General features: G+C 40.3%; 1 protein-coding gene across 1 annotated transcript; it reads right to left on the bottom strand.

Moving 5' to 3' along the window:
* Window positions 1–2,813: 2,813 nt before the first annotated feature.
* Window positions 2,814–23,349, bottom strand: STARD4 (StAR related lipid transfer domain containing 4). The gene is made up of 7 exons (XM_043464486.1): window positions 23,200–23,349; window positions 17,859–17,984; window positions 15,440–15,553; window positions 14,434–14,483; window positions 9,197–9,323; window positions 8,321–8,435; window positions 2,814–7,428 (listed from the first exon to the last, which is right to left on the bottom strand). Exons 3-7 carry the CDS (start codon window positions 15,542–15,544, stop codon window positions 7,199–7,201), a joined length of 627 nt encoding a protein of 208 aa, XP_043320421.1. The 5' UTR covers window positions 15,545–15,553; window positions 17,859–17,984; window positions 23,200–23,349; the 3' UTR covers window positions 2,814–7,198.
* Between the last annotated feature and the right edge of the window lie 1,274 nt (window positions 23,350–24,623).

Genomic DNA, 24,623 nt, shown 5'->3' with positions numbered 1-24,623 from the left:
CAGTTAGTGGCAGAGATCTGGGCAGCCCACCTCCTAGTCCAGCGCTCTCACAACTGAGAAGTCAGTTCACCAAAGTCAAGGCAGAAATTCATGTAAAAATTGATTTTAATTATAAAAAACAGAAAATACAGAAAAGTACAAAATTACCACAAGAATTCTTTCAAAGACAAGCATTGTCTTTTTTATCTAGCATTAGTTCTTAGAGCCTTTATCATATTGCAACTGTTTTGTATCAACCTATATCACCATAGCACAGGCTTCCCGGGTGGCTTAGTGGTGAACAATCCACCTGCCAAGCAGGAGACCTGGGTTCCATCCCCGGCTTGGGAAGATCCCCTGGGGAAGGGAAAGGCTACCTACTCCAGTATTCTTGCTGGGAAATCCCATGGACAGAGGAACCTGGCAGGCTATGGGATTGCAAAAGGGTTGGACACAACTTAGTGATAAAACAACCACTACTATAGAAAGCATTTTTTGCATAATCTTCACAGACATTTATGACAGTTGTGTAATAATCCAGTCTCAATTATTTTTTTCTCAGTAACACTACAGAAAGCTTTTCTGAGTTTGGGGAAATCTATCCTTAGGAAATAATCCTAATGTCGAATTGTCAGGCCAAATGAGACGCAGTGGTCCCTTCATGATGATTCTTTCAAACCTACAGGACCTGAGAATGAAAGGGAAAATACTTTATTTTCACTCTTAAGACACTGATTGTTGGCAACAAGAGTTGTAAAAAGATCTGAAAGTTTTTCTTGAGCTTGGCCATCCAATCAGTTAGCAAACATTTGTGTAAAATATTTGAGGGGAAGGCGTAATATTTCAGTGAGGTACCCTCTCAGAATTGCAGCTTGCTACCAACTACTACTAGGTCCAAAATTCTCACCTAAACAATGACTTCTTAATTAAGGGAAATGCTAGAGAAAAAAACCATCTGCAAGCCCATTTTTGACAATAAGAAATATCTTTTTTTTTTTTTTTAGAAATATCTTTTTTATTTCAACCTGTTTTGCACAATCTCTGGACTACTTCCTTTAATAAAAAATCAGCTGCTTGTACTTAAGGTATGTGACTAAAGCAAAACCTAAGTAGGAAGGTAAAGCTTTCTGGTAAAGAAAATGCCATCCAAATAATGAGTAAAAAGCCCATGTGGTGTTTGTACACTACGCTTCTTCCATATTTTCTTTCGGCAGAATACTACACTCCACTAATCACCTGTCCAGCTGATAAGACTAGTGACATGGACCACCCTCCATCTCCAAGGACAGGTTTGCAGTTCATGTTTTCCAGCAATTTTCTGTCTCCTGGTATGGAAGTCGTCATCCATGGGGGACCCTTTGCTCCAAGAAGTGGAAACGATGTAATATAAACAAAGGTCATTCACATTGGATTCCATGTGACATAAACCATTAACAGCAACCTACTGAGGAAGCTCCATCACCTCATTACCTGATAAGGATGCTGTGTAGCATCTGCCATATGGAAGGTGGCCAGTGAATGTTTCATGACAGACTGAATGCCCACTTGGGAATTTTCATTTCTACTTTGTGTGTCTATCACTTTCCCATCGACGTTCAAAGGAACTTGATACAATTTCCAGAGGTGGCCCATGGAGATGCTATGACTGGCCAGAGTCATTACCAACACTCCCTCCAAGAGACTGGAAATCCTCGCCTACCCAGCGAGGGGTAGTCACGTGACCCAGACCACTACAAAGAAAAGCTACTGGAGGCTCTGGAAGAGCATTTGCTTTCCTGATAAGAGCCACATGACCAGTGCCACGCCTTCCCCGTTCCTTCCTTACCTGATCCACGTGTAATGTCCAGGGCTAGTTGGTCACTTCATCATATCTGAGGGAAAGATGCAAACTGCAGAAACACTGGCCCTGACATCCTTGAGCTGATGATAAACACTAATGATTACCCATATCCAGACTTAAATGAGGAAAACAACTCCCTATTCGGTATTTTTTTTTTTTTTGGCCATGACTTGTGTCTTACTGGATCTTGGGCTTCCCTGATGGCTCAGTTGGTAAAAAATCTACATGCAATGTAGGAGACAATTTGATTCCTGGGTTGGGAAGATCTGCTGCAGAAGGGATAGGCTACCCACTCCAGTATTCTTGGGCTTCCCTTGTGGCTCAGCTGGTGAAGAATCCACCTGCAATATGGGAGACCTGGGTTCAATTCCTGGGTTGGGAAGATCCCCTGGAGAAGGGAAAGACTATGCACTCCAGTATTCTGGCCTGGAGAATTCCACGGACTGTACAGTCCATGAGGTCGCAGAGTCGACACAACTAAGTGGCTTTCAGTTCCTCAACCAGGGATTAAACCTGCACCCTCAGAAAGGACAGTACAGTCTAACCACTGCTAGACTGCCAAGGAATTCCTGACTCTTTGTTTAAACCACTTAATAGTCACATTTTCTATTGCATATTTCTCACAGCATTCGTAACTACTTTCTTACAATATAGATCAGTAGTTCCTCTGTAGTCACTTCCAGCTTTTTTCAACTCCAAATGAAATCATCACAACTGCTAATCAAGTTAATACAATTATTTAAAAATGTGTACAATAAGCCTTACCTATATGTTACTGCAGTAACAGCAGAATATATCATCACCTTTGCTATATAACAGCAAATCAAAATTCAGCAGCATTGTGACTAATATTATATGACATTGGCAGGGTTAGCATGTGCATTATTAATCTTAATTTTCCAGCTGGTAATTTTCTTTTGTAAGAATTCAAGAAGCTAAATTACATACTTTAAATTCAAATAAGGTTAAAGCAACTAAGTATCAACAATCAGTATAAGAGTGTGTAGAAATTTTATTGATATATTTCATAGAAATTTAATAAATTATATTAATACATGCTCTTATTAGTTTAACAAAGGTTCCAGTTTTACATTTAACAACAGTTCCAGTTTTACATATTGGCTCATAAAAGAAATACAAACTTCTTAAAAATAAAATCTATATATGGTATACAGCTTTTATTGAATTCTAAGGAATGAATTTTTATTTAACCATACATGTAAAATCTTTGGAAACAAAACAATAAATATATTATTTCAATTTCCTGTGCTCTGGGATTAATCTAATGTCTCTTCTAAGCTCCGATCCTACCATCCCCTCCTTCTGAAAGTTGAAGAAGAAAGGTATGGGAGACAGACTGGATAAGTAATTATATAACACAGGGTCTAGGTCAAGTCTCCTAGCTTCCCTGGATTCTGTTAATTTATGCATAGGGTTGTGATGTCCACAGTATCCACTTAATTAAAAGAAACTGGATTTTAACAACTGATTCAAATGATGCAGCGTGTTCTTAAAAGTAAACAGGTAAAGCGTTTGTCTACATCAAAGGGGGTCACTCACACGTAAAAGCTCGACAGACGTTAGGAGTCTGCACAGTGCAATGCTTCCTGTCTTCTCCAGAGGCAACCTCAGTTACAGAGTTTTTAGCTTGAGATATTAATTTAATTCAACCTGAGTGTTGATAAAATGTCCTTCAGTTAGGAAGGAAAAAGAGAGGAGGAGAGAAAAGAAAGGCCTCTTTTTATTGTGATATATAGTTTTACATATAGAAATTTACAGTTTCAAATACATCCAACCTCAGTGAACAACAAAATGAAGAGAATTTTAACATGAACAATCTGTCTTTAGCAGCTAGCAGTTTATATTACACATAACTGCAGAACATAAATTCTCATAATTATTATTGCTGAGTATTCTGTTAAACTTCAATGATTAACCAAAGATTAACAATACAAACTAACATTTCATGCAAAGTATCACTTATGATAAATTATCTTCTTGTATGAAACTAACTTCCTTAAAAAAATAGGTATCATGTACTGAAAACAGTACTATGCCAAATATCTCCTACATACACATGTTTCTAATATAAACTAGCTATAAGCTAGAGAAAATAGTCAACCACATTACTACAAGGCAGATTATATTCTTTCATTTCATCAACAGCCCTATGAAAAGTTTGTTATCTTTAAAGGGAAATATTTTGGGCTATCATTTTCATTTTATTGACAATTAATATTTATTTCTAACTGATTTATTTCTAATGTTAAGAAGTTCACTTTTAGCAAGCACTGAAGGCTTCAGAGACCACAAAAGATTTTGTACTTAAGAGAGTGATTCTAGGAAATTCTCTACTACGTCTTATAGAAAATACTATGTCTTATAGAAAGACAAATTAATATGTAGATTAATACAGAACTGTGTATTAAGTTATTAAAATTAACTTGACATGTGGTTAGCCCAAATTAGTAAAATACACACCAGAAACCAAAAAATTAGTACAAAAGAATGTAAGCTATCTTAAAAGACTTCTATAATGATTACATGTTGAAATTACAATATTTTGGATATGCTGAGTGAAATGAACTATACTATTAAAATTAACTTCCACTGATTCTTTTAATTTTTTCATGTAGCTGCTAGAAAAATGTAAATTATATCTACAATTATGGCTCACATTATTTCTCTATTCTATGGCACTGCTACAGAAACAGCAGATTCTATTACATGTGTTAATATTAATCCCAACCCACACTGTTAAATTTCATATCATTATGGTATTTGACATATGTAACTTATTATCACAAGGCTCTTGAGCTTGGAATCAAATACACCTCTACTCTTGAGTACAAGACCAAACAAAACCTGCTCTTTTTCATCATCATCTGTATACTAACAACTATGCTAAACTCTGTTTATATATGATTCAACAAACAGGTAAAAGAGATCTTTTGAATGACAGAAATGTTCTAAAACTGGACTGTGGTAATAGCTACACGTCTAGAAGTGCCCTCCAGAAGCTGTATGTAAATTGCACGTAATTCAAATATGATCCTTCAGTCCATCAGATGGCTCAACATTTGAATAAATTTTTCCATGAGGGTTCTGTTACCTGCAAGGATCCTCATTCAAGAGTGGATTATGGAATCACTAGTTGCAGGTATAAGTTATAAAAACCAAGAGAACACAGAGAAGCTGTGAGTGGACAGCTTATTTGCCTTCAGCAGTCCCCAGCTTAGGCAATGATAGCCCTCATAGTAATATACATCTGCTGCAACCTTACCCAATCTGGGCACCCCATAATTGGACACCTGCTGGTATTTTGCCATGCTAGACAGAACACTGGAGTATAAGGAACCCCCTACTCTACACTATTAAAACCAAATAAAAGACAATAGATTAAGTCAAAATTAACATTTAACAATTTCTAAGGGAAGCTGAAAGTTAAACTGCTCAGTTCTCTTTCCTTATTGCAAGAAAAAGAAGTAGCAGAGGAATTCAACAACTCAAAAATTTGGGTAGTCAATCTGGAAAAACATTGGTGATTAATAAATTTCACATTAAGAATGTAAGATCATTTTTTGCATTGCTTCTATCAGACCTTGAAACAAATTATTTTTAATCTAAAATTTGTGAGATTATTCACTATGGATATAATGGTACTGCCACCTTTTGTTTTGAACATTATCTCCAATAGCAAAAAAGTAAAAATAAATCAGCTCTACTTTTTCTATTTTCAAATGGGTCTGAAGAACTATGAGTTATGCTTTATTTAACAGTCAGGAAAACACAGGAAAGTAAAATACAGATCACGCCTTCATGCAGTTGAACCATAATATGTTTTTGTGCTTCTCCTGGTCTAAAGTGAAAGTGTCGTTCAGTCATATCACTCTTTGCAACCCCATGGACTATAGCCCACCAGACTCCTCTGTCCATGGGATTCTCCAGGCAAGAGTACTGGAGTGGGTTGCCATTTCCTTCTCCAGGGGACCCTGGGATTGAAGCCAGGTGTCCTGCATTTCAGGCAGATTCTTGACCATCTGAGCCATCAGGGGGGCCCACTTTGAGGTCTATCCAGTAAATATTATTTTCAGAGCTCACTTTATCCCACATTAACCCAAAAAGAAAGAAGAGAAAATGAAACAGTGGGAACAATGATAACAACACATAAATAACTCACACTGAATATTGAAATGGATTTCAAGATGTGTGCGTATACAGAAATATAAATATAAAAATTTGCACAGATACACTGAGTTACCTCAAGTACTCAACTTATATGTAAACCAGGTAGACAGTGCAAATGCCAAAGAGCATGTGGAATGTTAAAATCATTCAGGAATGTTCATTTAACGCAGCCACAGAATCAAGGGATGCATTACAGTCCATTCCAGCTATAAAATGACTATCCAGGCATTCGTATAAATCCATGAATGCATTTGTTATAGTTCCAGACTGAAATTACATCACAATTGTGAATGTGTATGACACAGTGAGTAATTTATGAGTTGAGTGACACATTTAAAACTCAAACAGGTACAAAACATTCGTCAAATCTAACTTTCTAAAAAGATGATTCTCTATTGTTTAGTACTGGATAGCACCACCCATTTCACACAACGCAGAATATTGCTCAATCACTGTGCTATCCCAGCACACATCTGGCAGTTTTTTACACTGTCTTATTCATGCATAAAGGCTTTTAAGACTCCCAAAATAAAAGCACCTAAAGATACAAATATATTTTTAAAGATATCTACAAAATACTGTTGTCTAGGTATCAAAACTGAATTGCATTGTATTAGAATACCTATTCTTATTTCTGATATTTTCAATATTTAAAGTAGTTCAATAGTGAAGTTCATCTTTAGGAAGTATAGAGAAAAGTAATTTTTCTTTAGTCCAAGATATTGTTAAACTCATAGAGCATACATAGAGTAAAACATTAATATTTAACTTCCCCCAAAGTTAAAACTTTTATAGAATGTTTATAAAGCTCTGAAACAGGTGATTTTAGCCTACCAGCAAGAAGCTTGGCTTTCTCTAATTTCTAAGCAGCCAGAATATTCCTACTGAGGCACTATTCAATTTCTTGAGGGTTTATGTCAAAGACCTGCATCTACTTCTTGGCGAATTTCTGTCATCCTCTCCATTCCTAGACACACTGCCATTCCAAACAATGTGCAAATAATTGTTTAGGAAAACTGAGAAATGCTCACTCTAGCCAGCTATTTACTTGCTGAATAAAATAAACCAAAAATATCTCAAAACTTTCTACAGGCTATGCAGAAGAGAGGGAAGGATGATTTTTTTATGAGCCATGCAACTAAGAGATGGAGTTGATTCAGGGAATATACTACTACTCTAAGTTAAAACATATTATGCCTTTTTTAGGGCTCTTTGTAAATCACCATAGAAGTTGATTAAAGTGCTTGCCATAGCTGTATCTACTGCAGACTGGGGAATCATTCCACGCAGATCCGTCTGAATATAGCCTGTCAAAAGACTCCGGCTTGGACTCTCTTTAAGAGGAACACAAAACCAACCACAGGGATGGTTATATCCACGAACAAATTCAGATCTCTTTTCACTCCAGTCAAGACTTATCCCTACAAGGCAATTAAAAAAAAATAATAATACCATTATTAATAGCAATGACTGATATTAATCTAAAACTCTCATTAAAAGTATTATCAGATTGCTTATTTAAACATTCTTGTCTATATAGATAAAAATTAAGCCCCAAGAGTGATTGTGGAAGAATGAAAAAGATAATTACCAAGTAGAATTCTGACAGAGCCTGGTAGATGTGTACTAGGGAAAGTTCTAACCCCTTCAGAATAAAGGGCATGTCATCTTGGTAACTCCCTGGAGAACACGAGCCTCCCTGCCGTGGTGGGGCCCAGGTACCAAGAATCAAACCTGTGGTGCCGCCCTTGCTCCACAGGCCGGGAGCAACCCGGCTCTGATGACTAAGAGCAAACAGGGAGATGGGTACCTAAAACTGCCAACTCAAATATACACTGTACATACAAAACATTAATTTACCTGCAGATATATTTTCAAAAGCATGAGCCTTCTAACAGTATTTTTAATTTTGAAAAGAAAACGACTACACAGATCAAGGAAGGAAAAATATTCTAGCACATGCCGAGCATATTTTTTTAGAGTATATGACCAAGAAGCTATTTCTTGAGAGCAACTTAGAAGGAAATCCACTGACGAGACCCATTTCTTAGAGGTAGTCATGTGACCCATATTCGTTAGCTGTGACATGAAGGATACTATGTAATGGGGAACAAACACTCATCAGAAAGACTGCAAACCCTTCTTGGTATCATTGCTTTCATCCCTAAGGTTTAGCATTTGCAAACCAAGCTTACTGATTATAAAACAACCATGACAGTTGAAAATATATCTTGTGTAGAAAGAAATATCCAGCCTAGAAAACTCAAAAGTTAAAACAAACTGAGAGAAAGTAAGAGGTTTTGAGACATTTACCACAGGATAAAAGCCCTTCTTTATAGCCCACAGTATAGGAGAAGTCAACAAACTCTCTTGGGGAGATTATATTCCAAAGCTGACCTGCAGTTGTGTAACGCATCACACAGCAATTCTGAAAGAATAGGAAACAGCTGTGAGTTCTACAGGAAACACAGACACAGACTCACGTAAGTTAACCTGTAGTGAAACATTAACACTCACTTAAAATGTGTTATAATGATTACTAACAACATTCCTTACAGTGACTCTGGCAGATTTAGCAGTCTATTCTAGATCTCACTGTTCTATATGAACATGTGCAGGGTATACAATCAAAGTACAGAGGTAAGTTACCCGGAATCCAAATCTCTCTTTCAAAACAGTCACCTCATATCCTATATGATAAGTGGAAGCAGGCAGTGTAGACTGTAGATGTGTAAGATAAAATCCACAAATACTTTGATTAAAATAAACATGGCAAGAAATGAATTAATAAAACAGAAAAAGCCACTCTGGTTACATAATTCTTTAATACCAAAGGTGCCATTTTTATCTTTGATTCTGGCTTAATATTAATGGAAAACCTGCATACTATTATCTAGGAAACTGAATGTGATGGTGGTATTTTCAGAATTTTAGATTTCAGAACCTCAAAGTTCTACAATTAAAGACATAATTTTCTTAAGCAGAAAGGATAAAGCTATTTCAAAAACAAACTCAGTTCTGACTAACACTCGTTAAGAGATCTTTGCCATGACTACTTAGTCTCAAAGCAATGAATATAATAGTGAATACAAGTGTGTATACACATTCACATGCACTTGAGCACTCGGCGCACAGTCTCACACACGACACACACACACACAATCCGAAGTAACGTTTCAAAACAAATACCTCTTCAAAGTGCTCCAAAATATCCAAAGAGGTCATTAAGCTGTCCCAATCCAAGCGACAGGGGCCTGGGCGTATGTGGTCTATTACACTGTTGACAACATCGTCTATCACACCTTGGGCTTTGAAACTGGAGAAAAAATATCACAGTCAGATGCTACTGGGATGAAACATTTCAGCATGCTCTCATAGCTCAGAGTTCACGTCAAAAAAAGCAAACTTTAGTGAAGATTTTTTGAAAAGAGTAAATCCTTACAACTTGTCTGATAAATTAGGTTCTATCAATTATTTCATCAGAATGTACTCTAAAAGGCCCTCAGATCTAACAGGAGACCTGACGGCTATCTTCTGCATTATCATAAACACACTAAGTACCTTCATGTTATGGAGCAGCCAAGAACAGCCTGCAGAACACCGTAATGCTCCATGACGTTCAAGGCGGTTCTTTTCTCAGATATGCTCTAACATGGTACTAGCATATGCATGTTTTAGCCTGACTTTCAAAAACTTTTTATTAGGAATAGAAAAATAGGTCATTCAGGAATAGAACACCCAGGATTGACTCATGAATAATAGCAGAACTTAACGTATTTCAAAGGTGGCATTCCATATCAGTAGGAAAGAGATGTACTATTTCATAGATGGTGTATGGATTCAGTTATCCTAACAGAGAAAAGAAGTCTGAATTCTTGCTTCACATCAGTCAAGACAATTCCAGATAGACTAAATACCACTATATAAAAGGTAAAATTTTTAAACTTTGAGAAAATTATGTAAGTTACGATCTTTGTAACCTCAGGATACAGGAAGATTATTTGAATACATAAAACATAAATAACAAGATGATTAAAACTTGCATACCACAAATGACAAAATAAGTAATTTCTTTAAAAACTAGTCACAGACTGGAAGAATATAAATGTAACACATATATATTTAGATGCTGCTTCTTAGTTGCTCAGCGGTGTCCGACTCTTTGTGACCCTAAGGACTGTAGGCTGCGAGGCTCCTCTGTCCACGGGATTATCCAGGCAAGAATACTGGAGTGGATTGCCATTTCCTTCTCCAGGGGATCTTCCCAACCCAGGGATTGAACCTGGGTCTCCTGCACTGCAGACAGATTCCTTACCATCTGAGCCATCAGCAAAGCCCATAACAGGCAGTACTAGTGGTAAAGAGCCTGTCACCCAATGCAGGAGACTTTAGAGATCAAGGTTTGATCCCTGGGTCGGGAAGATCCCCTAGGGCAGGGCACAGCAACCCATTCCAGTGTTCTTGCCAGGAGAATCCCACGGACTGAGGAGACTGGTGGGCTACAGTCCATAAGGTTGCAAAGAGTTGGACCCGACTGAGTGACTTAGCACAGCACAGCACGTCCTTATTATAGAAGACACACGGTTCAGTTCAGTGCAGTCGCTTGGTCAGGTCCGACGCTTTGCGACCCCATGGACCGCAGCACGCCAGGCCTCCCTGTCCATCACCAACTCCCGGAGTTTACTCAAACTCATGTCCATCGAGTCGGTGATGCCATCCAGCCATCTCATCCTCTGTCGTCCCCTTCTCCTCCTGCCCCCAACCCCTCCCAGAATCAGGGTCTTTTCCAATGAGTCAGCTCTTCTCATCAGGTGGCCGAAGTATTGGAGTTTCAGCTTCAACATCAGTCCTTCCAACGAACACCCAGGACTGATCTCCTTTAGGATGGACTGGTTGGATCTCCTCGAAGTCCAAGGGTCTCTCAAGAGTGTTCCCCAACACCACAGTTCAAAAGCATCAATTCTTCAGCGCTCAGTTTTCTTCACAGTCCAACTCTCACATCCATACATGACCACTGGAAAAACCATAGCCTTGACTAGATGGACCTCTGTGGACAATGTAATGTCTCTGCTTTTTAATATGCTGTCTAGGTTGGTCACAACTTTCCTTCCAAGGAGTAAGCATCTTTTAATTTCATGGCTGCAATCATCATCTGCAGTGATTTTGGAGCCCCCCAAAATAAAGTCTGACACTGTTTCCACTGTTTCCCCATCTATTTGCCATGAAGTGATGGGACCAGATGCCATGATCTTAGTTTTCTGAATGTTCAGCTTTAAGCCAGCTTTTTCACTCTCCTCTTTCACTTTCATCAAGAGGCTCTTTAGTTCTTCTTCACTTTCTGCCATAAGGGTGGTGTCATCTGCATATCTGAGGTTATTGATATTTCCCCCGGCAATCTTGATTCCAGCTTGTGCTTCATCCAGCCCAGTGTTTCTCATGATGTACTCTGCATATAAGTTAAATAAGCAGGGTGACAATATACAGCCTTGACGTACTCCTTTTCCTATTTGGACCCAGTCTGTTGTCCCATGTCCAGTTCTAACTGTTGCTTCCTGACCTCCATACAGGTTTCTCAAGAGGCAGGTCAGGTGGTCTGGTATTCCCATCTCTTTCAGAATTTTCCACAGCTTATTGTGATCCACACAATATGCCAAAGGCTTTGGCATAGTCAATAAAGCAGAAATAGACGTTTCTCTGGAACTCTCTTGCTTTTTTGATGATCCAGCAGATGCTGGCAATTTAATCTCTGGTTCCTCTGCCTTTTCTAAAACCAGCTTGAACATCTGGAAGCTCACGGTTCACATATTGCTGAAGCCTGGCTTGGAGAATTTTAAGCATTACATTACTAGTGTGTGAGATGAGTGCAATTGTGCAGTAGTTTGAGCATTCTTCGGGATTGCATTTCTTTGGGACTGAAATGAAAACTGACCTTTTCCAGTCCTGCGGCCACTGCTGAGTTTCCCAAATTTGCTGGCATATTGAGTGCAGCACTTTCACAGCATCATCTTTCAGGATTTGAAATAGCTCAACTGGAATTCCATCACCTCCACTAGCTTTGTTCGTAGTGATGCTTCTTCCTAAGGCCCACTTGAGTTCACATTCCAGGATGTCTGGGTCTAGGTGAGTGATCACACCATGGTGATTATCTGGGTCATGAAGATCTTTTTTGTACAGTTCTTCTCTACATTCTTGCCACCTCTTCTTACTATCTTCTGCTTCTGTTGGGTCCATACCATTTCTGTCCTTTGTGGAGCCCATCTTTGCATGAAATCAGTTTGCAAATATCTCAAGCTCAAACTTATATTATCCCCCGTCCTAAATCTGCTCTTCTGCCTAGGCTCTCTAACTTGGGATGAGGGTAGAGGGTAGGGGTGGGTAATACAATTTAATTCAGGCACCCAAATTAGAAATCTGAGATTCAACTTCAACACTTCTTTTTCTCTTAACCTCATTCCAACAGTCAGAACCATGTTTTATGAAGATGACTTTCTAAACATTAAGTGCACAGAACAACATGTGGGTTTCCACAGATATTAGTTATCATCACCACTGTCATCGTTACACCACCATCACCATCACATCTCTTTCAAGTTCATTTGTCCTTTTCAGCTCCTCTGCTGTATCCTTCATTGGGAACTCTGTGTCCAACTCAATACTGCGTCAGTTTCTAGCTCTTCTGATCATATAACTCTTAAGAATCTGAAAAAAGCCACAGATCTCTTCCCAGGAATTCACCCATTGTCACAAAACTTTGTACACAATCATAGGGACACTTTAAGAAGCCAGCCATGGTCTCCCAGGATACAAGTTCTTCTCTAAACTTCCCATGCTAATTTCTGTCTGTCATAACTGTTACCATAATAAATGCAAAATCCTCTGAGAACCTGGGAGGGTTGGGTTGAGCAGAGGATAAATACAAAACCGAACTTCTTGGTTTTGAATCCAAAAGTCGTTCAGACGTGCTCTCCTCACTCCCATTCTTTATGTTCCAACTATATAAACACAACTTGAACTTCTGTAAAAAAAAGTCAAGTCGCCCAGTTGTGTTCGACTCTTTATGACCCGTGGACTGCAGCCCACCAGGCTCCTCTGTCCATGGAGTTCTCCAGTCAAGAATACAGGAGTGGATTGCCATTCTCTTCTCCAGGGGATCTTCCTGACCCAGGGATCACACCCAAGTCTCCTGCTTTGCAGGCAGATTCTTTACTGTCTGAGACACCAGGGGAGCCTAAATTCTGTAAACACACTCTCTTAGTGTTTCCCATCTACCTGGAAGCCATCTGTGTTAATGTGGTAAGTGCAGTTCTCTCTGCCTGGAATAAGAATCTGTCCTCATTCCATAATAAACACCTGTCTGTTCTTTCTGACTCAGCACAGGTATTAGCTCTTCTGTGAGGTTTTGTATCACTGAGCACAGTGCCCCCAGGCACTTTTAAACTTTTTCAGCCCCCACTGCAAATTACTGATCTAAAGAATTAATGTCCACACTTGCTTAACAATGTTTAATCCAACTCTAGTGTCCCTGTCCTTCTCAGAAATACTGTACAACTTACCTTCCTTGAAATGCTATCTTTGGTAATACACTTCAAAACATTCTGTATATAGAAAGTGTGGTCAATAGTTTCATTTTAAAAAGTGCCAAGCCCCCAGAATATGAATATCCCACTCCAATTACACAAGGCACCGATTTGCACTGGCTTTAAAAAACAGCATTTTTTTTTACTGGTTAAAGACATAATTCATACTCTACTATATGCAAAATATAAATAAACAAAAATCACACATAAAACTGCCATCTAGAGGTACATATTTTTGTGTTAAATAAAAACATTTTAATATAAAAATATAGTTAAAGTCAACTTATGACTGTGCTACAGTTTAGTACTCTGCTTTATTCAGTTTTCATTTAGCATTTTTTATGTTTTTAAATAATATCTGAAAATATGGTTTCTAAAGATTGTAAAATAGCACATTTTATAATTAAATCATTCCTCAACTATTGATTATTCAGGTTGTTTATAATTTTTAATTTTTTAAGTAATGTGACAGAAGAGACAAGTACTTAAATAATTATTAATTTCCAATGATTTCTTCAAGAAAATTCTTAGAGCAAAATATGCTACAGTACTGAATAAATGCAGAAGGAATATTAGAAGTATCTTATATACCACAGTAAGAAATTAAGATTTTATCAGCTATACCATCATTAATGATTCCCAAAACCACCAACTCTATTCACCAGGGACACAGACATTTTAAAAGCTTTGAATGCATAACATGATTTTCTTCTCAGAAAGTTTAAAATCTTAAAAGAAAAAACCAAACTTTACTGGCAATGATCATTTAGTGATCATGAGTATATGTGTATATACATTTGAAGTTTAACAGTATCTTAAGAGCTATGTAAAACTACAAGAATTACTTACAGATATCCATTAAATTCTTCTGAAGGTTTCCTCCAAATTGTTACATCTTTCTATAAAAATAAAAACAGTGTATAGTGATAATTACATAGGTGGCAACCCAGATATAAAACTGACAATTTCATAACGTCTACAGCATTAGCTTTTGCATGAAAATAAAACATAAGTAAACATTCAAAGAAATACGTACAAGTCACTCATACCATCAAATAATCCATGTCTGAATTTTTTCTGTATCCTAAAGTACTACACATCTTACTTAAATTACAGACCTTTAGAAAAAGGTTTTTCAGTAGCTTAAAGACAAGACACCCAAACACTAAGATCTGGTGATGGCACTCTCATTGGCCATTATTTGCATAATTACAATCTCATCTATTTACCATTATTGAAGAATTTAGTCTAAGATAATAGGAATCTTAAATATTTAATTCTGAATTTGCTCATGTATCTTTTTAAAATCAAGCAGTTCACATCTATTATGACAGTACTACTCTGAATCAGTCCCGACATTTTTTTCCAGATCATCTCTTAAGAAATTCTGAATATCAGAATAACTAAAGCACTTAACTGGAAGAGTCCTGGTTTCTAGGGTTGGCTCTGTCAACACCCAACTATGTGACGGTTTGGGTAAGTCATACTGGTGAAAAAAAGAACATTAATGGACCTTCCTCGCAGGCTTGTTAAAATATCTGAAATGATTTCAAACTATCAATTACTATACTTTCTTCAATTAATGATGACATGTTTTATTTATTGACCTGAGAGGCTGCTCTTTAGTTTTGTTGCCATGAGTCTCTTCTTGTGTCCTTTATCTGAAGAACTAATCACGTGGTGTGGGACTGCTGTTCCTCCTCTGTGAGCTCTTAAACCACCAGTTGTGCTGACACATTCATCTACCCTGCACATTCATCTGAAGTGTAGTCCATATTTTTCCATACCATTTTGAAAGTCACCCAGCAGTTCATCAGAAGATACATCCCAAACACAAATAATTTTATTAATTTACCGTCTTCTTAGCAACTCGCCACTTTTCATCTTCAAGGTTGTGGTACTGGATAAGAGTGTTTTTAAGTCGAGTCGCCAAAACAGCCACATCAGGCAGGGCTTCCATTTGTTTTTCCTGTTACAGAGACTAAGATTATCATCAACAAATACCAGAGTTAGATCCAGCAGATGAGGGGGAGAGGTCTCAAATCTGATGTCATGCTCGGGCCTGGTGCACTGGGAAGACCCAGAGGAATCGGGTGGAGAGGGAGGTGGGAGGGGGGATTGGGATGGGGAATACATGTAAATCCATGGCTGATTCATGTCAATGTATGACAAAAACCACTACAATACTGTAAAGTAATTAGCCTCCAACTAACAAAAATAAATTAAAAAAAAAAAAAAACCCTCCGGGAGCTGTAGAGATACCTACACCTGGACCCCACCCCAAGTCAGTAATCAGAATCCTTGTGCATGGCTCTTTCCTCAAAGCTTCCAGGATGTGGAACACAAAGGGACAAGAATCACAGATCTTGTGTTATTAAAAGCCTCATATAAAGAAGATACAATCCTATTTCCCTTTCTAATAGAATTGAACCAAAAGGAATAAATTAAAAACTTAAAAAAAAAAAACAACTGTTCTTTCCAAAATACAAAAATAACACACAAGGCATAAACTCTTTTAAAAGTCCTTAGAGTTTTAGCAATTGAAAATTTTCATTTTACCATCCAACAGATATAGCACTCATTCTAGCAAATAAATGACAACCACAATTGGAAATCTCTTATATCCTTTAAGGATAGGGCTGGTGGGGGGGTGGGTGGGTGGGGGTGGAGATAGGCCTAGAGACCTCTAAAGAATTTCAAAAGCCTCAAGAATTTTACTGACTTCAATATTTTACTTGATTAAGTGTCACACGATTCAGTGAGGTATCTGTGTAACACAAGAGGTGATATGAAGACCTCTGAGCTACCAGCACAGCATAAATAAGTGGTTTATAGTTATAAGGCAATAATTTAACTATATAAAGAGGAATGCATTTTATGATTAATAGTTGCAAAGATAAGCTATCGTTCAGCAATACTTTGAAAGGGAAATGATAACTAAACTTGAAAGAAAATAGTATGAGGGATTCTATAACGTAATCGTTTTAGAACATTGCTGCAGATTCTCTGATGAGTCTGTGACGCTGCATGGCTTCCGCAGCTAGGTTAGAGAAGGCCACACAGTATCTGGGTGTCTCTGAGGATGATCACTCAGCAGCCTCTGGTCAACAAGCAGCACACAAGGAACGCGGTTACCCTGAGGCCGCCGTGTACAAAGGACCAAGCGGAAAGAAGAGGAAGGGAGGGGGAAAGACAGACAGACAGACAGACAGACACACACACACACAGATGCAAAGTCCCAGCTCCAAAAGCCTATTTACAGCTTCATGCCTAATCGGCATCTCTTGATTCTCTAGGCTTCCTTCAACTTGCCTCAGTCTTACTTGTCTTAACAATTTTACTATTAAAATGACAATTGAGCCAGCTGCTCAAGATTAACAGCCTTAGAATCACCCCCATAGATATCAGGAGGTTCACCACACACCACTGCCTACAATGCTCCCCTCTTTCTTCCTGTCCCTTAGGTAAGTCCAGCTCGTTGCTGACTCTGGGCCTTTGTACTCTCCATTACTTCTCTGCCTGGATTACTAGATCCCAAACCTGAGCATGACTAGTAACAGCCTGTAGTAACAATTTCAGTTTAAACCTCCTGTCCTTGACACAACATTCCCCAAATCACTATAATACCCTTCTTTTATTTTCTGCATAGTGTATCACTATGTGAAACTAACTTGTTTATTTACTGATATACTATATTCTGGGTTTCCCAGGTGGCTCAGTGGTAAAGAATCCACCTGCCAATGCAGGAGACACAAGAGACCTGAGTTCGATCCCTGTGTCGGGAAGATCCCCTGGAGAAGGAAGTGCAACCCACTCTAGTATTCTTGCCTGGGAAATCCCATGGACAGAGGAGCCTGGCATGTGACCATGGGGTCACAAAGAATCAGACACGACTGAACACCCACACACTATACTCTACTCTTTGACTACCATGTCCCTTACTAATAAGAGGGGTGGTCCCATGTCTGCTTTTTAACTACTATATCCCCACCAACTAGAACACTGTCTGAAACACAGCAGGCCTTTAATATTTATTGAAGTGTATTTGCTTCAGAACATGAATTATTTGTTCTTAACTTCTCTCCTTCTGGTGCCATGGTACTCTCCAGTAAAAGGCTAAGGAAGAAAAGGCTTTGGAGAAAGCTATCCATTTACAAATCACAAAGTTGCTGCTAGAAAGGAGATCAAGAAAAGACCTAAATGAAATATCAAGGCTCACACCTCTGTGGGAATAAGGATGCAGTTCTCACCACAGGTGCACACATCAGAATTACCTTGCTATAATTTGCAGTAGTTGTTGATGTTGACAAAGACTCTCTCCTTGGTCAGGCTCTTCTGAGTCCTCTTTGTGACGAGGCCTAGCCCTTAGGAAGCTGGTGGCTCAGCAGTAAAGAATCCACCTGCAATGCAGGAGATATAAGAGATGCAGGTTTGATCCCTGGGTCAGGAAGATCACCTGGAGGAGGGCATGGCAACCCCTCCAGTTTTCTTGACTGGAGAATCCCATGGACTGAGAAGCCTGGCGACTACAGTACGCAGGGTTGCAAAGAGTCAGACACGACTGGGCAGCACACAGCCAGCTCCTGGGCTTGTCCTTGGACCCCATAGTCCAGTGTCCGCAAGAGTCCTGCTGGGTCAGTTTAATGAAATCCCCTACCCTCGAACCTCCTTATCCCACCTTCAATCTTATCACCCCAGCCTGCCTTTAGCAAGAACCCTGTCAAGTTGCCTTAGGGCAACACCCCTTAGTAATTTTTCATTCACTGACACCCGCCTTGCTCCCTGGCTATCCACCCCCATTTGCCCTTGTTGTATTCAGAATGAAGCCTAGTTCCATCCCAAGGTTTCTTTCCCACTATTGCAATAGTCACTGAGTAAGATTTGCCTTTACTGCTTTAATGTGTGCCTGCCTCTGGTTTTCTGTGACACTGATTTTGGATATTAGATTTCATGGACCACAGCCAGACAGTCTGATTCAGTGGGTCTGTTCTGGAACAGGCCCCAGAAAACTAGGTCCTTTAAAAAGCCTCACTGATCATTCTGTTATGCAGTCAGGAGTGACAACCATTAATCTGAAAACTAAAGTGACAAAAATAAATCAGTGCTATAGGCAACATTTAAACAGCACAAACCAGAGCATAAAAGCCGTTAAACATGATAAAACATGAAAATGATACAGAAGTTCAGGAAAGGAAAAAAAGCTTCTCCTCTATTCTCTGATGATCTATCCCGAGATCTGCAAATTAAACTGACAAAAGATAAACAGAAAAACATGCAAACAAAATGTACTTGATGTCAATATTTAATTTCTATGTGCAAAGAGAAGCAATTACATGTGGAGTTTATACACCATTTTAAAAAAGGGTGATAAACTGTGGAAAAATGACAAGACAAGGGAAAGGAGGTTTGAGTTTCTAGGGGTGGTAAATTATGGCAAAAATAAATATATGAGGAAGAATAATAAAAGATAAAGGCTATTTTAGTAAAGTTTGACTGTGTAGACCATCTCAGTCCCAAATTTCTGTCTCCAATGATAGCAGTTATTCTCCTGGTACAGGAGAGAAGTCGGACCTTCACAAAAGGAAATTTATGTCCTACTTTTAGGCAGATAGTGGAAGGAAAAATAGTTTTTTCTGTCTTTGCTGCTTCTTAATTGCCTTCAGCTCAAAGTAACCTTTTTTTTGAAGTGGCCTATTTTGGAGTGGCATATACCTTCAGAGGGCTTCCGTGGTGGCTCAGTGGGTAAAGAATCCACCTGCAATGTGGGAGACTTGGGTTCAATCCCTGGGTTGGGAAGATCCCCTGGAGAAGGGAAAGGCTACCCACTCCAGTATTCTTGCCTGAAGAAGCCCCATGGGCAGAGAAGCCTGGCGGGCTACAGTCCACGGGGTCTCAAAGAGTCGGACACGACTGAGCGACTAAGCACAGCACATCCCTTCAGAAACATGGAAAAGTATAAACAGAAAATTCAATAATATAAAACTTAGGATCTATGAAAATGTGCAAAATATTTAATAATTATAGATCCTAACCAAAGACTAAAAGTGGATGAGCTCATTCAAAAAGTCTGTGAGTAAGGAATAGATCCTCTTTCCACTCAAGAGACTGCCAACTTGACAGCCGGTACGATGACCTTATTAAAGCATATGTTATAAACAAACACAAGTTCTTGAGAGGACTTACAAAGGAAATTTAACTTATCTATTACTGGGATCATGCTGATTAAACAATATTCTTTAAATCCAAGGGTCACCTACCAGATTTCTGTGTCTGGCAGATAAATGTATTTTCAAAACTCTTTGATAGAAATCAAAGGTGAAGTGGAAAGCTACTGTTAGCATAAATCATACTGTATTTATGCAAATCTAGCACACAAAAAGTAAGCAATAAAAAAACTACCTATAAAGATGAGAATCTGAATTTTTACGGTGTTTACGTTAGTTATTGTTCACTCCTACTGGATAATATAAAGTTCACATTCCTTAATGTGGCTTATGGGTCAGTTTCCAAGCCCACTGTCTAATTTCTACTCGTCTCTCCAGGATACCCCCTTAAGACTACATCAGCTCCCCCTTAATGTGAAAAACTCCTGTTAATGGGCCTCTTTAGGTGTGGCCGAGTAGGAGGTAGAAAAGGAAGAAAAGAAAGTTTTAGTATAAATTTGGAAATCTCTCTTCTAGTCTCATGAAGTATTTACCCAGGCAGTTAACTCTTGCATGGATTTCCTTCATCAAGATTAAGTCCAAAAGGGAGTAACAGTTACTTTCTAAACTGATATTTGTGTGTGGACAGGCAAAACAGAGCATCTCTCATGGACCAAGGTGGGGTGGGGGAACAACACTGGGCTTATCAAGGTCTTGAGGCTTTCCTAACATAAGAGGACATTCACATTAATTGAAAAGAAAACCCATAATATGCCCTATTCCAATCTCTGCCTGTGGAGAATGTCAGGAAATGTTTTGAATACCATTCTGAATTCCCTCTTACTAACCTTACTTGACCTTATAATAAACTCAAACTCCACCTGTTATACATCAGAGAAAACAGAAACCACAACTGTACCAGAATCTAACAGCTCCATATAAAAGGTTATATACTCTTGAAAGTTTTATAACCAGTTCAGCTCAGTTGCTCAGTCGTGTCCGACTCTTTGTTACCTCATGGACTACAGCACACCATGCCTCCCTGCCCATCACCAACTCCCAGAGCTTGTGCAAACTCACGTCCATCAAGTGGGTGATGCCATCCAACCATCTCATCCTCTGTCGTCCCCTTCTCCTCCTGCCTTCAATCTTTCCCAGCATCAGGGTCTTTTCAAATGAGTCAGTTCTTCATATCAGGTGGCCAAAGTATTGAGTTTCAGCTTCAGCCAAGTGCTAAGTAGTGTCTGTCTGTATTTTTTCCTTCTGTTAGCTGCTGTTGTATCTGACTCTTGTGACCCCATGGACTGTAGCCTACCAGGCTCCTCTGTCAATGGAATTCTCCAGGCAAGAATACTGGAGTATGAGTTGCCATTTCCTACTCCAGGGGGTCTTCCAGACCCAGGGATCCAACCCAGGTCTCCTTCATTTCAGTCAGTCTTTACCATTTGAGCTACCAATCTTCTTGTTCACGTTTTCCATATTTACGTGGTGACTAGTGTAGACAGTGCTCCCATCGTAGAGTGGGCAACCTTCACAAGTTAAACATTTTCTTGAGGCCATCTATCAGCATCAGTCTTTGACCAATACAATTTCAATTTTTGTCAAATGTCAGTGAAATGGCCATAGGTTTCAATTATATATGGAATATAATAAACATTTTAACCTTTAATAAAAAGTAAATGCCATAAAAATCTGTTTGTACTTATGTAGTATGATTAAGTCAGAATTGACTTATTAAAGAAGTTCATATCAGAATTGCTTTACCTTCCATTACCTGATTGATGTGGGTTTCATTTACGTGAACAGCTTAAATTTAACATTCCATAAATTCCCCCCAAGTTGTACAAACCAAGGCCTTGTAAATTATATTTTTCTACCTAACATAAAAATTTCAGCATATGCTTAACTTCTGATCAATTCTGAATTAGTAATTTAGCTTTTCCAATTAGTCAAGTACAGCAGTTTCTTGTTTTTGAGACTGGTTATAATAAGACTGCAACAGGGAAGGAAGCCTCCTGCAATGTGATGGATACACCTCTGATTCATTGTTCCTTTTGGCTTATTTTAGGGGCTTCCCTTGTGGCTCAGCTGGTAAAGAATCCGCCTGCAGTGTGGAAGACCTGGGTTCGATCCCTGGGTTGGGAAGATGCCCTGTAGAAAGGAAAGGCTACCCACTCCAGTATTCTGGCCTGGATAATTCCATGGTTGCAAAAAGCTGGACATGACTGAGGGACTTTCACTTTTCACTTTCATAGCTCATTTGGTAAAGAATCCACCTGCAGTGCAGGAGGCCCGGGTTTGATTCCTGAGTCAGGAAGATCCACTGGAGAAGGGACAGCCTACCCACTCCAGTATTTTTGGGCTTCCCTTGTGGCTCAGCAGGTAAAGAATCCGCCTGCAATGCAGGAGACCTGGTTTGATCCTGGGTTGGGAAGATCCCCTGGAGAAAGGAAAGGCTTCTCACTCCAGTATTCTGCCCTGGAGAATTCCGTGGACTGTATAGTCCATGCGGTCCCAAAGACTCGTACAGGACTGAGCGACTTTCACTTGGCTTATTTTAGGACACAGTTTACAACATCAATGAGACTTGTACAAAACTTAATATTAAATTCTAACAATGTCACAGCTTTGAGTCCAAGTAATATTCAAGCTCCTAATACTCTTTTATTTAAAAAAAAAAATGACTAACATTTATTGATCATTTACTACATGATCAGTCTTTCTGGCCACTTTAAATTGTATTCTTTCATTTAGTCCTCATAAATAACCTTAAGAGCCTATCCTACTATTATCTATATTTTACAGAAAGTTAAAGTATCAATACGGAGATTGTCTCTTGCCCAAGATCACACAGCCAATAAGTGATGCAGCCAGAATTCCAACCCACGACCTCTGCCTTCAGAGATTAAAGGGCTATTTTGTACAACACTGGAAGCTGATCACAGGCTGGAAGAGTCTCTACATTAAAAAATGTGACATCATGTTGAATTTGCTGTATTTTGTCTAGGCTCTCGAACCTAAAAAATGTCAGGTAATCTTTCCTAATTGCAATTTGGGGACAGCAGCAGCATTAATTTATTGAGGAATTCCGAGTTAATATTTTTAGTACCGAATTTGGAACACAGTGAGCACTCGGAAAACACTGCCTCTTAGTGTCTCCGCCGACACCTGGCGTGAAGGCGCGCACCTTTCGTCGTCCCTGCACCGCCGGGGGCGCGGGAGCGCTGTCCGCCGCAGGGGCGCCCTCAGAGAGCCTCCCCCGGCCCTGGGGCGCTCGCCGCCGCCCCGCATCTAACACAGGAGGAGGTGCCTGCCGGCGCCCGAGCGCCGCGAAGCGGGCAGAGCGGGTGCAGACCCCGGTCCCTCCAGGGCGTCCCCGCGGACGCAGCCCGCCTTCCCGAGACTCTGGCCGGGACAGCAAAGGGAGGACGCCCCGCCGCCCCTCAGCCCCCACCTCGCCTCCGCCACTCACCGCTCCTCCGGGTGCTCCGCGGACCAAGACGCTACCAGGCGCCCGGGGCCGACGCGCACCGCTCCCTGCGGCCCCGCCCTCCGAAGCCCCCGCGGCCAATGGGCGCCCGGCGCGGACCGCAGCCACCTATTGGAAGGCCGTAAGTCTTCCGGCGTGGCGGGCCGAGCCCCGCCCCCGGAGCTTCCGGGACAGAAGCCGGCCTGCCGACGCGCGTCAGCTGGGATTGGCGGACGGCAGCGCGCGGCCTGCGGGTTGGTGGCCGCTGGTGGGCCGACTTCGCGCGCCGTGTGAGCCGGCGCTAGCCCGGCCCCCGTAGGCAGGGCCCAGACCGGGTGGCCTGCTTCTGAGCGCCTGAGGGCGGGTTGCGCGTGGCCGCGAATCCGCGGGGCCGGAGAGTGCAGAGGCCTGAGAGGGCTCTGAGGGCCGGGTGCCCGCGGAGGTCCAGGGCCGCGCGGCCGCTCGGGCCGCGTCAGAGACAGACGGAGTATGCGCGGGTGGAAAGCGTGGGGGCTCTCGGCTCCCGGAACTCGTCACCGCCGCCGTGCGAGCGGGTCCTTCTCAGTGCGGACTTCGGGGGCGGCCCGGAGGTAGGGGCTGCGGGCTAGCGGGCGGCTGCGGCGGCCTCCCAAAGCGCGCCGGTTTTCCTGTGTTAGAAGATGGGTCACCTATCTGACAGGGCGTTTGCAGATTACATTTACTGTGCGATATGTGGTTTGAGAACCAAGAGAAGGAAGGAATGCAGTGCTACGCTATTAGTCACTTTAGATTCAAAGGAGAAAATAATATTTCATAAAATTTTTATTTAGCGTCCTGAAAAAGTTCACCTAACACCACCTGATAGTTACTATGGGCAATTTTTTTAAAACTTTACCTGATTGTTCATATATAAAAGGAATAATGGCTTGGTGATTACTTGTCCATTAGCATCTTAGATGTATTAATCTGTAAAATACACCTACCTTGGGGGGTTGTGTGGATTCAATGATACATAAAGTATGTAAAACTGTAACCAAAGATCTTTGACACGATTGTCTCAAGGCATTATCCTATATACATACAAAAACCACAATAATTGACCAATAATAATTAGCAAGTGAGTAAACTCCAGGCCTAGCTCCTTAAGGCAGATTACTTAATTTCGGAGTAGCGAAACTGGAATTTGGTCCAGGCATACTGAACTCTAAAACTGGGGCACTTAACTTGCGGGAAACGCAAAATGTGTTTCACAGGCTATGGGGCATCTACCTGTGCATAGAATGGGGGTCCAGAAATCAAAGACCCAATACATGCCCTGAAAGTTTACACAGTTAAACGGTGTGTGGGGAGGAACAACTCCACATTAACCATTTCCAAAAAGTAGAAAATTACTATCTCTCTTTATTAGAATTGAGCTGTGGGTACATTGCTCAGTACTTTGCCTATTC

The sequence above is a fragment of the Cervus canadensis genome, chromosome 4 (assembly GCF_019320065.1).
Source record: "Cervus canadensis isolate Bull #8, Minnesota chromosome 4, ASM1932006v1, whole genome shotgun sequence".
NCBI classification, from domain to species: domain Eukaryota; kingdom Metazoa; phylum Chordata; class Mammalia; order Artiodactyla; family Cervidae; genus Cervus; species Cervus canadensis.
Note: the sequence above shows the minus strand (reverse complement) of the source record. Positions and strands in the feature narration are given on the sequence as shown.

What these genes read in the sequence shown, in the direction of transcription:
- STARD4 (XM_043464486.1), bottom strand. Translation starts at nt 15,544, where the DNA reads ATGGAAGCCCTGCCTGATGTGGCTGTTTTGGCGACTCGACTTAAAAAC. An exon ending in GGCGAGTTGCTAAGAAGACG is followed by an intron (nt 14,484 to 15,439) that starts GTAAATTAATAA and finishes TTATTTTTATAG; the next exon opens with AAAGATGTAACAATTTGGAG. An exon ending in TTTTGGAGCACTTTGAAGAG is followed by an intron (nt 8,436 to 9,196) that starts GTATTTGTTTTG and finishes CTATTCTTTCAG; the next exon opens with AATTGCTGTGTGATGCGTTA.